The sequence below is a fragment of the Schistocerca piceifrons genome, chromosome 11 (genome assembly GCF_021461385.2).
Source record: "Schistocerca piceifrons isolate TAMUIC-IGC-003096 chromosome 11, iqSchPice1.1, whole genome shotgun sequence".
In the NCBI taxonomy this organism is placed as follows: Eukaryota; Metazoa; Arthropoda; class Insecta; order Orthoptera; family Acrididae; genus Schistocerca; species Schistocerca piceifrons.
This window is the reverse complement of record NC_060148.1, coordinates 144,871,642-144,884,381: the sequence shown is the minus strand read 5'-3', so window position 1 is coordinate 144,884,381 and position 12,740 is coordinate 144,871,642. Positions and strand designations below refer to the sequence as shown.

Below are 12,740 nucleotides of genomic sequence, written 5' to 3'. Positions count from 1 at the left end.
ACACTGCTGCATCACTTCATGTACTCAAGCCAGTGAGAGTGAAATACGCACGGGACTAGTGTCTTCTGTGCTGGTACTTGTCGGTTTGTTGTTCTGAACTACTCTCTGTAGACCTGCATACAAAGGAACGTGATATTGGAGCAGCCTGGCAGCATAGATCACATTCTGGGAGAGTGGTGCATGTTTCACTGAAAGTATGACGGGAAGTGTCATTTCCTTGTCAATAGACGATTGTTATCCAAAACATCCATTGGTCTCTGCCAACTGAGACCAACTGTATGCCCTATGGAGAACAAGAGTAACCAACATTTTTTCTGGACACAGAGTCTCATTGGCATTCCAAGCAGTGAGCTGGCTGGCATACTAACTAAAGAAGTATAGGCGATCAATCCCAGACTCGTACGTCATCATGAGAGAGGACGCATTGGTGAGGTCCTAATTACGTTCGAGAGCACCAAGAAAACATTGTTGTCAATAACACATTTATTAGGCAACAATACAAGATTGTGTTCCAAAGCACCACACCACAACCGGGCTAGCAGAGAAGCGTCTCGTCAGCAGCTGAAGCCCGGCTCGCAGTATCGCCAGCACGCTAGTGTCCGCTACGTCACAGGCAGCCGTCGACTGTGGAATCTGGCAGCCTCCAGCTCTGTGTATCGATCTCCAAAGTGCTCCAGTGGGGGGCCGAAGATATGCGTGTAGGAGTTTCACTCCCGATCCACTCTTAAATACTCGGTGCCACGCAGGGGTCGGCTCTCAGTCCCCGTTTAGAAAGTTGAAGCTGGTAGCATCACTGTTCGCCACAGGGATGGGGTGAGCAACTTCGGTACCCACCCACTCGAAGGCAGACGACAGACGATGTCAGAGTCACACAGGTGGAGCCTCCGGCAGGCCTACAGAGTGGTGGTGGCCTCTGTACCCAATCAGTGACGCCTCAGATGTTGGCAGTGCAGCTGGCAACAGCAGTGCCCTTCCAGCTGGACTCGTGGTTTCTTAGACGATCAGACAAAGCTATGCGTGCCAAAGGCCAACCTCCTTTGGACACCAAAAGAGAATTGGGAGTCTAATAATCGTGTAGTCGATTCCTTTTATATGTATATTCTTCGTCTTCATCGTGATCTTGTTTCGTGAAACGTTTATCAACAATCTGTCACAGTTTCAGTACACATGTTTGGCAACTAGATTGGAACCGGCTGTCCTACTGAAGCTACAATGAAAGTGCCTAACCTTAATAACAAACATCAAAATGGTAATGCGTGCTTTATAAAATGCGGAAAGGAATTAGACATTGGCTGTCAATGGGCATAGACTGAAATCAATTTGGAAAGTTGAAAATTTGTGCTGGACCGGGATTTGAACCAGGGTCTCCTCGTTACCAAGCAGTTGCTGTGACCACTGAGCCATCCCGACTACCCTAGCATACACCCTGTCAGACCCAAATTCTCAACTTATTCGCACACTACTAATGCAGTGCTTATTCCCTGTTATCCTCATTGCTCACAGCATTGAATTCGTAATAGTTGCCAGATTAAAAACTGGTGACTGTTCTTTCAGGCATGTCTGAAAGGCCAGGCATCACATGTACAGGGTGGTCCATTGATAGTGACCGGGCCAAATATCTCACCAAATAAGCATCAAATGAAAAAACTACAAGGAACGAAACTCGTCTAGCTTGAAGGCCGAAACCAGATGGCGCTATGGCTGGCCCGCTAGATGGCGCTGCCATAGGTAAAACGGATATCAACTGCCCTTTTTTAAAATAGGAACCCCCATTTTTTAATTACATATTCGTGTAGTACATAAAGAAATATGAATGTTTTAGTTGGACCACTTTTTTCACTTTGTTGATGGATGGCGCTGTAATAGTCACAAACATACAAGTACGTGGTATCATGTAACATTCCGCCAGTGCGGATGGTATTTGCTTCATGATACATTACCCGTGTTAAAATGGACTGTTTACCAATTGCGGGAAAGGTCGATATCGTATTGATGTTTGGCTATTGTGATCAAAATGCCCAACGGGTGTGTGCTATGTATGCTGCTCGGTATCCTGGACATCATCATCCAAGTGTCCGGACCATTCGCTGGATAGTTACGTTATTTAAGGAAACAGGAAGTGTTCAGCCACATGTGAAATGTCAACCACAACCTGCAACAAATGATGCTCAAGTATGTGTTTTAGCTGCTTTCGCGGCTAATCAACACATCAGTAACAGACAAAATGCGCCAGTATTGGGAATCTCAAAAAACGTCAGTTTTGAGAATGCTGCATCAACATCGGTTGCATCCGTACTGTATTTCTATGCACCAGGAACTGCATAGCGACGACTTTGAACGTAGTGTACAGTTCTGCCACTGGACACGAGAAATTACGGGACGATGACAGATTTTTTGCACGTGTTCTATTTAGCGACGAAGCGTCATTCACCAACAGCAGTAATGTAAACCGGCATAATATGAACTATTGGGCAGCAGAAAATCCACGATGACTGCAACAAGTGGAATATCAGCGACTGTGGCAGGTTAATGTATGGTGTGGCATTATGGGAGGAAGGATAATTGGCCCCCATTTTATCGATGGCAATCTAAATGGTGCAATGTATGCTGATTTCCTACTTAATGTTCTACCGATGTTACTACAAGATGTTTCACTGCATGACAGAATGGCGATGTACTTCCAACATGTTGGATGTCCGGCACATAGCTCGCGTGCAGTTGAATTGGTATTGAATAGCATATTTCATGACAGGTGGATTGGTTGTCGAAGCACCATACTGTGGCCCACAGGTTCACCTGATCTGACGTCCCTAGATTTCTTTTTGTGGGGAAAGTTGAAGGATATTTGCTATCGTGATCCACCGACAATGCCTGACAACATGCGTCAGCCCATTGTAAATGCATGTGTGAGCATTACGGAAGTCGAACTACTCGCTGTTGAGAGGAATGTCATTATGCATATTGCCAAATGCTTTGAGGTTGACGGACATCATTTTGAGCATTTATTGCATTAATGTGGTATTTACAGGTAATCACGCTGTAACAGCATGCGTTCTCAGAAATAATAAGTTCACAAAGGTACATTTATCACATTGGAACAACCGAAATAAAATGGTCAAACGTACCTATGTTCTGTATTTTAATTTAAAAAACCTACGTGTTACCAACTGTTCGTCTAAAATTGTGAGCCATATTCTTTGCAACTATTACAGCGCCATCTATCACAAAGTGAAAAAAGTGGTACAACTAAAACATTCATATTTCTTTACGTACTACACGAATATGTAAAAAAAAAGGGGGTTCTTATTTAAAAAACATAGTTGATAACCGTTTGACCTATGGCAGCGCCATCTAGCGGGCCAACCATAGCGCCATCTGGTTTCCCCCTTCAAGTTAGACAAGTTTCGTTCTTTGTAGTTTTTTCGTTTGACACTTATTTCGTGAGATATTTAGTCCAGTCATGATCAATGGACCACCCTGTATAGTTCATAAACTGTTCACTGGTGACTGTCACAGTCGACACACACCATTCTCGAGTACGAACTGGCCGATTCGAAACTAGTCACCGTATGTAAATACTGCAACTGTGATGCTGTTAATAAATGCTTTGTGAAATATTAAAAAGGCTGCTGCTCGTGTGTCAACGGAATATTGAAACTGAAAAAATGGAAAAATTTTCTTGATTGGTCAGCTGTGGATGCAGAGGTGGTACAGTTACACTGCGGAACTATCCACCTCTGCCACTGCGCCAGTAAAAATTGTGAGTTGTGTGTCTTCTAGGAAATGTTCAGCATCCAGAGCGCTGTTAACATTCGACGAAGTGAACTCTCGACGAGCTTTCACTATTAACCGGTACCGGGACTGCTCTTTCGACAGGAGGGGTACCGCACGATAGCTCGGGGAAGGTGACGCTGCGCGTGATCGCACCCGGCAGCCTGACGCAGGACCAGCTGTGGAGGCTGTTCGACCTGGTGCCGGGCCTCGACTACCTGCAGTGCGACCCCAAGCTCTGGATGGTGAGCCTCCCACACTTCTCACTGACATTTCTGTGCATCTGGCTTCTCGTTTCACATAAATATTTTCGTTTAAGCTCGGTGGTGGAGTGTTCTTGTTGGAATAGCAATAATGGGTGCAGTAAAGGTAACAATTCGTGTTGTGGACTGGGGCAATTGCTGCTGCTGAAAAAGACTAGTAAAGGTGTCCCAATAGGATGGATGCGTGGGATCTAGGGCAACACACACACACACACACACACACACACACACACACACCATGACACACAGAATAGTGAAGCATATTACTCAACTTTGGTAGTGCTGGTTACAGCTGTTGTAGGATGCCAGCATAGCCTATCTGTCCTGTGTTGGGCACAGTTCTATGAACACAAAGTAAACAAGGTTTTCTGAACTAAAGCCAAAACAAAAGTGATCTTCTGTCTTGATGTACTATTTGAAGAACAGCTCCAAGCTAAAGTATTCAGTTAAATTTCTGTGCAGATGGTGTCTGTCCACATACGATAATACTATTCACTGTGCTGTTTCTACCGAAGACTGACCACTGTCTGTCTATCGGCCGCTGTGTCTGTCTCACTTGACTGGAAGACACGACAAATTTTCTGCAGGAACTCCCTACTGAGGCTCACACTGACTTACAACTTCTGCTTTTGCACAGTTATGTAAGTGTGCACCTCTCTTCCTGGTGGCACTGCCACCCCAGGCGGCCCTGCGGCCAGTGTGATCGATTTTCGTGTGGGGATATTCCTGTTACGGACAGACGTCAACGTTACGTCTGGTACCAGCTCTCGCAATCTATTCTTGTGTGGTATCTTGGTACACCAAAATTCATCGTACGATTGAGGTATGGTGTGGTGAGTAGACATGTAAGTAGAGATTTCTGTGTGGAGGGGGATGCCCAGATTTGATTTGCAGCTGTACAGTCCATTTTTTAGGAGAAGATCCACGAAATAGCTATAGCCTCTTGCTGTGAATGTAGTGTTCCTTTGTCTTTCAAAGTTAAGATTTGTGTGTATATATTGTGTGTGTGTGCGAGTGTATACCAGTCCTTTTTTCCCCCTAAGGTAAGTCTTTCCGCTCCCGGGATTGGAATGACTCCTTACCCTCTCCCTTAAAACCCACTTCCTTTCGTCTTTCCCTCTCCTTCCCTCTTTCCTGATGAGGCAACAGTTTGTTGCGAAAGCTTGAATTTTGTGTGTATGTATGTGTCTGTTTGTGTTTCTATCGACCTGCCAGCGCTTTCGTATGGTAAGTCACATCATCTTTGTTTTTAAATATATTTTTCCGACGTGGAATGTTTCCCTCTATTTTTTTATATAAACAAAGATGAGGTGACTTACCCAACAAAAGCGCTGGCAGGTCGATAGACACACAAGCAAACACAAACATACACACAAAATTCTAGCTTTCGTAACCAATGGTTGCTTCGTCAGGAAAGAGGGAAGGAGAGGGAAAGACAAAAGGATGTGGGTTTTAAGGGAGAGGGTAAGGAGTCATTTCAATCCCAGGAGTGGAAAGACTTACCTTAGGGGGAAAAAAGGACGGGTATACACTCGCTGGCACACACACACACACACATATCCATCCACACATATACAGACACAAGCAGACATATTTAAAGACAAAGAGTTTGTCTTTAAATATGTCCGCTTGTGTCTGTATATGTGTGGATAGACATGTGCGTGTGTGCGAGTGTACACCCGTCCCTCCCTCCCCCCAAGGCAAGTCCTTCTGCTCCCGGGATTGGAACGACTCCCCACCCTCTCCCCCAAAACCCACATCCTCCCGTCGTTCCCCCTCCTTCCCTCTTTCCTGATGAGGCAACAGTTCGTTGCGAAAGCTGGAACTCCGTGCGTATGCCTGCGTTTGCTTGTGTGTCCGTCGACCCGCCAGCACCTTCATCCGGCAAGCCACATCATCTTTGTCCTTAGATATATCCTTCCCACGTGGAATGTTTCCCTATATATATATGTCAATATAATAGAGGGAAACATTCCACGCGGGAAAAATTATATATAAATACAAAGATGAGGTGACTTACCGAACAAAAACGCTGGCAGGTCGATAGACACACAAACAAACACAAACATACACACAAAATTCAAGCTTTCGCAACAAATTGTTACCTCATCAGGAAAGAGGGAAGGAGAGGGGAAGACGAAAGGAAGTGGGTTTTAAAGGAGAGGGTAAGGAGTCATTCCAATCCCGGGAGCGGAAAGACTTACCTTAGGGGGAAAAAAGGACAGGTATACACTCGCACACACGCACATATCCATCCACACATACAGACACAAGCAGACATATTTAAAGACAAAGAGTTTGGGCAGAGATGTCAGTCGAAGCGGAACTGTAGAGGCAAAGAAGTTGTTGAAAGACAGGTGAGGTATGAGTGGCGGCAACTTGAAATTAGCGGAGATTGAGGCCTGGCGGATAACGAGAAGAGAGGATACACTGAAGGGCAAGTTCCCATCTCCGGAGTTCGGATAGGTTGGTGTTGGTGGGAAGTATCCAGATAACCCGGACGGTGTAACACTGTGCCAAGATGTGCTGGCTGTGCACCAAGGCATGTTTAGCCACAGGGTGATCCTCATTACCAACAAACACTGTCTGCCTGTGTCCATTCATGCGAATGGACAGTTTGTTGCTGGTCATTCCCACATAGAATGCATCACAGTGTAGGCAGGTCAGTTGGTAAATCACGTGGGTGCTTTCACATGTGGCTCTGCCTTTGATCGTGTACACCTTCCGGGTTACAGGACTGGAGTAGGTGGTGGTGGGAGGGTGCATGGGACAGGTTTTGCACCGGGGTCGGTTACAAGGATAGGAGCCAGAGAGTAGGGAAGGTGGTTTGGGGATTTCATAGGGATGAACTAACAGGTTACGAAGGTTAGGTGGACGGCGGAAAAACACTCTTGGCGGAGTGGGGAGGATTTCATGAAGGATGGATCTCATTTCAGGGCAGGATTTGAGGAAGTCGTATCCCTGCTGGAGAGCCACATTCAGAGTCTGGTCCAGTCCCGGAAAGTATCCTGTCACAAGTGGGGCACTTTTGTGGTTCTTCTGTGGGGGATTCTGGGTTTGAGTGGGTGAGGAAGTGGCTCTGGTTATTTGCTTCTGTACCAGGTCGGGAGGGTAGTTGCGGGATGCGAAAGCTGTTGTCAGGTTGTTGGTGTAATGATTCAGGGATTCCGGACTGGAGCAGATTCGTTTGCCACGAAGACCTAGGCTGTAGGGAAGGGACCGTTTGATGTGGAATGGGTGGCAGCTGTCATAATGGAGGTGTGTGTGTGTGTGTGTGTGTGTGTGTGTGTGTATATATATATATATATATATAGACACACACACACAAATTTCAAGCTTTTGCAACAAACGGTTGCTTCATCAGGAAAGAGGGAAGGAGAGGGATAGACGAAAGGATGTGGGTGGTAAGGGAGAGGGTAAGGAGTCATTCCAATCCCAGGAGTGGAAAGATTTACCTTAGGGGGGAAAAAAAGGATAGGTATACATTCGCACACTCACACATATCCATCCACACATATATAGACACAGGCAGACATATGTAAAGGCAAAGAGGTTGGGCAGAGATGTCAGTCGAGGCGGAAGTACAGAGGCAGTTACGATTTGTTTAGAGCCCCGGATATTAAATATTGTGCTCGTCTTCAGCAGCTTAGTAGGCCGTGATGCAGCAATCTGACATCTTCGCCATATTATGCATTATATGCTGGAAGTCAGTGACACAAGTCAAACTTTACTTTTCTGGAATAAACATACTGATGCTGCTCATAAATATGTGTTGTTTATTCTTCAAAACCAAGATAGTAATTTTCGTATAACAAACATTTTAATCACATGTCTGGTTTCGTAGGTAGCCCTGCCTTTGGTGGGAAAAGTGATGCTTGAGACCGGACTGCAGTAGATGGTGGTAGGAGCATGTGGGGGTCAGTTCTCGTTTCTGGATCTATTACAGTGATATGAGCCACGAGGCAAAGGATTGGGAGCAGGAGTCGTGTAAGGATGGGCGAGGATATTGTGTAGGTTTGGTGGGCAGTGGAATACCACTCTAGGATGGCTGGGTAGTATAGTGAGTAGAACATGTCTAATTCCAGGGCACAATGAGAGGTAGTTGAAACCCTGGCGGATAATGTGATTCATTTGCTCCAGTCCTGGGTGATACTGAGTCACGAGGGAGTGCTCCTCTGTAGTGGGACTTTGAAAGGTGGTGGATGACGGGAGAGAGAAGACGTGTGAGATCTGTTTCTGTAAAAGGCTGGGAAGGTAATTATGGTCTCTGAAGGCCTCAGTGAGGCCCGCAGTATATTTCGAGAGGGCCTGCTTGTCACTACAGATGTGATGGCCGTGGGTGGCCAGGCTGTGTAGAAGGCGCTTCTCGGTATGAAATGGGTCAAAGTGGATCTATTGCTTGTGGGTGACAGTTCGATATGGTCGGAGCCACTGACGGAGGTCAACATCGAGGGAGGAGGGCCAGGTGAAGCGAATAGGATAGATGGTGTTGAGGTTGTGGAGGAATGTGGATTGGGTGTCGTCATTCTCGATCCAGATCACAAAGGCGTCATCACTGAATCTGAACCAGGTGAAGGATCTTCTTGTAGATGACCCATGAATAGGTTGGCATCATACTTGTTTGTAGGGGATGCATTCAAAGGAGAAGAGATTGTGGGTGAAGACATGGTGGGTTACGGTGACTAGGAAGGGGGTTATAAGTTTGGGATGTCAGGTGTTGGGGAAGGTAGTGTTCAGTAGCGGCAAGGCCACGGACATTAGGGATGTTAGTGCAAAGGGAAGCGGCATCAGTAGTGCCGAGCAGGGCACTGTGTGGTAAAGGAACGGGAACTGTGGAAAGTTGATGGAGTAAGTGGTTGATGTCTTCTGTATAGGAGGTTAGGTTTCAGGTAATAGGGTGATCGTGCTGATCTGTGAGAGCAGATTCTCTTCGTTGGAGGACAGTAACCAGCCACATTGGAGTGTCCTGGGTGGTTGGGTTTAAGGACATTAGGGAGCATATAGAAGGTAGGAGTGCAGGGAGTGGTAGGGATGGGGAGAGGCTCTAAGATGAGCCTAAGGATTTGAGGAGAGATTCTGCTGTATTTCTGGAATGGGATGTGTAGTTGGACAAATCTGACAGCCAGCAGAGTCCTTTTGCCAGGTACTCCTTGCAGTTCAAAACAAACGGTAGAGCATTTCTCAACAGGTACGATACTAAGGTTGGGATCTGTTTTTAGGTGGTGGATCGCAGTTCCTTCCACAGATGTACGGTTAGCTTGCATGTCGAGGGGTTTGGGGAATGATGGTGAGACAAGGTTCAAGGTTAAGAAATTCTGAAAAGTTAACAGAAGGTGATTTGGGGGCAGTGGACTAGGATCACAATTGGATGGAGGAGTGAACTGAGTTGGACAGGTTTCCACATTGGTCTTCGATCTAGTCTGATCGGTAGGGTTGAGGCGAAAAAGTGCTTCCACTGTAGGGACCAGGAGCAGGAAAGAAGGTTTTTAACAAATCCAGTGTGTTGAATTTGGGAGTGGGGCCTTTGAAAAGGACTGATACTTCTGCAGAACTGAGGCTTTTGGAGGAAAGGTTCATAAGTGTGTTTTGGGTTACATTCTAAATTCCGATTGATGGTGGGTGAGAGTTTTTGAGGATGGTATAAATGTTATAGGTCTGAGAGGCAGGGTTTGTCAGCTATGAGGGGATGTGGGGAAGGTTTGGAGACCGTTGTAGAGGTGGTGGCTAGTGGAAGTCCAAGATGGGAGTAGGAAGTGAACAGATTGGAAAGTTTTTTGAGGTAATGTTGCGTGTAGTTCCTGGAGACAAGAATTTAAGTGTGGGAGATGGGATCCGGGAATTTGGGATTGCAAAGCAGGAGAATTTTATGGATGAAGAGGAGTTATTACAAGGAGGTTTGTACCTGACTTACACGGTTTTGCAGGATGATGGTAAGGATTAGAAACGGGTCATTATGAACAGATTAAGTTTATTGTGGAAGGAGGGGTTGCAGCTGTAAGTGGATGATTTGATGGCAAGGCCATTTGGGGGATTCCGTGAGCAAAGCAACAATGCAGGAACAGTATTAGGGATTGGGCTGTGACTGAGGATAAGGAAACTTTTCCGTATTGGTGCAGATGGAAGGAGCAAGGGTCCATGACGGAGGATAAAAATGCATAAAATGACAGAAATAATGTAGAAATATGTGCGAAAAAATTCGTAAAATACACAGGAAAAATCACAAAAAGGGTGGAATGGATGAAGCACAAGCAGATTAAAGATAAAAGTAAATAAAAAAATTATAATGTGGATTGCAACTTGGTGGGTGGATATGTATGAAGAAGGGGGACAGCAGATATGATAAGATTAGTTGATGTTTGTATACATGAACTGTAGTAAGAGAACAGAAAAAGTTTGGGGGGTGGGGGGGAGGTGTTGGTAGGATGATGTAAAAGTTTGTGTGGCACAGAAAACCTGCGAAAATACCCAAGAGTGACACAGGAAGTGTGTTCAAAATGGATTACTGATATCGGCTGGAGTAATGTGGTACAAGATATGCTGCACCAACAATCAACATGGTCATGTAGCTGTATGTTATGCACGGACGAGACGGTTGATACTTTGTGGTTCGTAAGTCAGAGCTTGTGGTACAGTTTGGAATGTGACATGTAAGACACAGGAAAGAGGAGGAAAGAAAAGTAATGCATTAGAAAATAGTAGTAAAGAAAAACAGCACTGGGCTACAGAATGGGAGAAAAGCTGTTAGGCAAAATCAAAGTGGAAAATTCAGTATGGAATAATGAAAGGTGTAGATCACCACTCACCATATAGTGGAGATGCAAGTCTGTGAAGAGGTCTCTTCCATACATGCAGTTACATACTATACATGATATTCTTATCTCTCACTTTCATTAAACAGTTACTTGACACATTTCAACTGCACCATCCTCAGAAATTCACTGCTAAGTGTTTTTCTAGTATACGAAGACAGTAAAACTCTCAGCTTGCTCTCAAATCCATAGACTGGTCATACAGAACACACCTAACAGAGTGAGCTACAGTATAATGTTTCGCACGACGTGTGGCCTGTGATAGTAGGTGAAATTGCTGTTGAAAGTTTGTGACAGACTAAAAGTGTGTGTCTGATTGGGACATCAACCTGGGTCCTAAACCTTTCGTGGGAAGTGCTCTGCCAACTCGGCGATACGAGCGCGACTTGCAACGTGTTTGGGGGCATGCTGCCAATTACTGGTGGCGGTTTCTCGTTCCGCAGGGTAAACAGCAGGCGACGGCAGTGTACAACTCTGCGCAGGCAGCCGCCTACGCCCTGGACCGTCTCCACGGCTTCGAGTACCCGCCCGGATACCGACTCATAGTGAAGATGGATCCTGACCGTCCCTTGTAAGTACGGCTGCAGATTCACCAGATTATTATTATTATTATTATTATTATTATTATTAATTTTTTCATGCTCTATTAGTAACTGTTCCAAATTACATTTCAGTGTTCATATTGGGGGCTGCTAGTGCCACCCGTTTCGGCTGCTTTCATGCTGTGTCAACAGTCCCACAGAGTAAGCCATGTGACAGGGTATGGCAGAAAGTATATTGCTAAAATATTATGAAACAGGATCAAAAACGAATGCACAAAAATTGATTTGTGATACTTTTAAAGTGTGGGAATCTTCCATTTCCTTGGGGATAGTTCATTGTATGGCTTGCGTCTGACTGTGCATTTCTCTGCATAAGTAACAAATTCTGCTGTGTGATGCTCGTAGTAGTTTAAGTGTGCTCTTGCACTCTGACCCTTGCCACCATTTGTTGAATATTTTGGCACCTGCCATTCGGATGGTATTAAAGTTGAGTTTTTTGGGCTTAGTATTGTGTATTGTACTGTGGAAAATACAGAGTCCCTCTGTTGACACCCACAAATGTGTCCCTTGCGCTTATGCACATCCACTATTAAGTTTTGTCTTTCAGTTACATTTTATGACAGAGTGCTCAGGATACTAGAAGCGAGATTTGAATTCTGGTCCAGACATTGACACTTCCTTTTATCATGCTATCTTGTCTAATGACCCTGACTGGCACATTCCAAAACATGTCAGTTGTATGAAACCTGATTCACACTTTTCTCAAGTGACATTGCTGTTCGTGTGTTTATTAATGACATTGTAGACAATGCTAGCACTAACCTCAGACTTTTTGCAGATGATGCCATTATCTATAATGCAGTACTGTGTGTAAGAAGTTATTTAAATATTCAGTCATATCGTGATAAGGTTTCAAAGTGATTCGTAGGTAGGCAGTTTAGTTTAAATGTTCAGAAATGTAAAACTGTTCACCTTACACAACGTAAAAACATTGTATCGTGTGACTAGAGTATCAGTGAGCCACAGTTGACGGACGGCCCCAAGTTTGTTTGTCCCGTGGAATAGTGTCACTTAGATATTGAAGAAACTGACCTGGCACACACTTGAAGATATGTGGAAACTATCCTGAGAAAGGCCAGAATGAGATTTCCACTCTGCAGCGGAGTGTGTGCTGATATGAAACTTCCTGGCAGATTAAAACTGTGTGCCCGACCGAGACTCGAACTCGGGACCTTTGCCTTTCGCGGGCAAGTGCTCTACCATCTGAGCTACCGAAGCACGACTCACGCCCGGTACTCACAGCTTTACTTCTGCCAGTACCTCGTCTCCTACCTTCCAAACTTTACAGAAGCACT

At 45.1% G+C, this 12,740-nt stretch overlaps 1 protein-coding gene across 2 annotated transcripts in view; it reads left to right on the top strand.

Moving 5' to 3' along the window:
* The window catches only part of LOC124720496 (RNA-binding protein 45), a 147,486-nt gene that overhangs the window by 31,616 nt on the left and 103,130 nt on the right, over positions 1-12,740 (top strand). For both annotated transcript variants that reach the window (XM_047245856.1, XM_047245855.1), the window contains exons 5-6: positions 3,877-4,016; positions 11,287-11,414. In XM_047245856.1, coding sequence (XP_047101812.1) covers positions 3,877-4,016; positions 11,287-11,414 — 268 coding nt within the window. The remainder of the gene's footprint in view (positions 1-3,876; positions 4,017-11,286; positions 11,415-12,740) is intronic.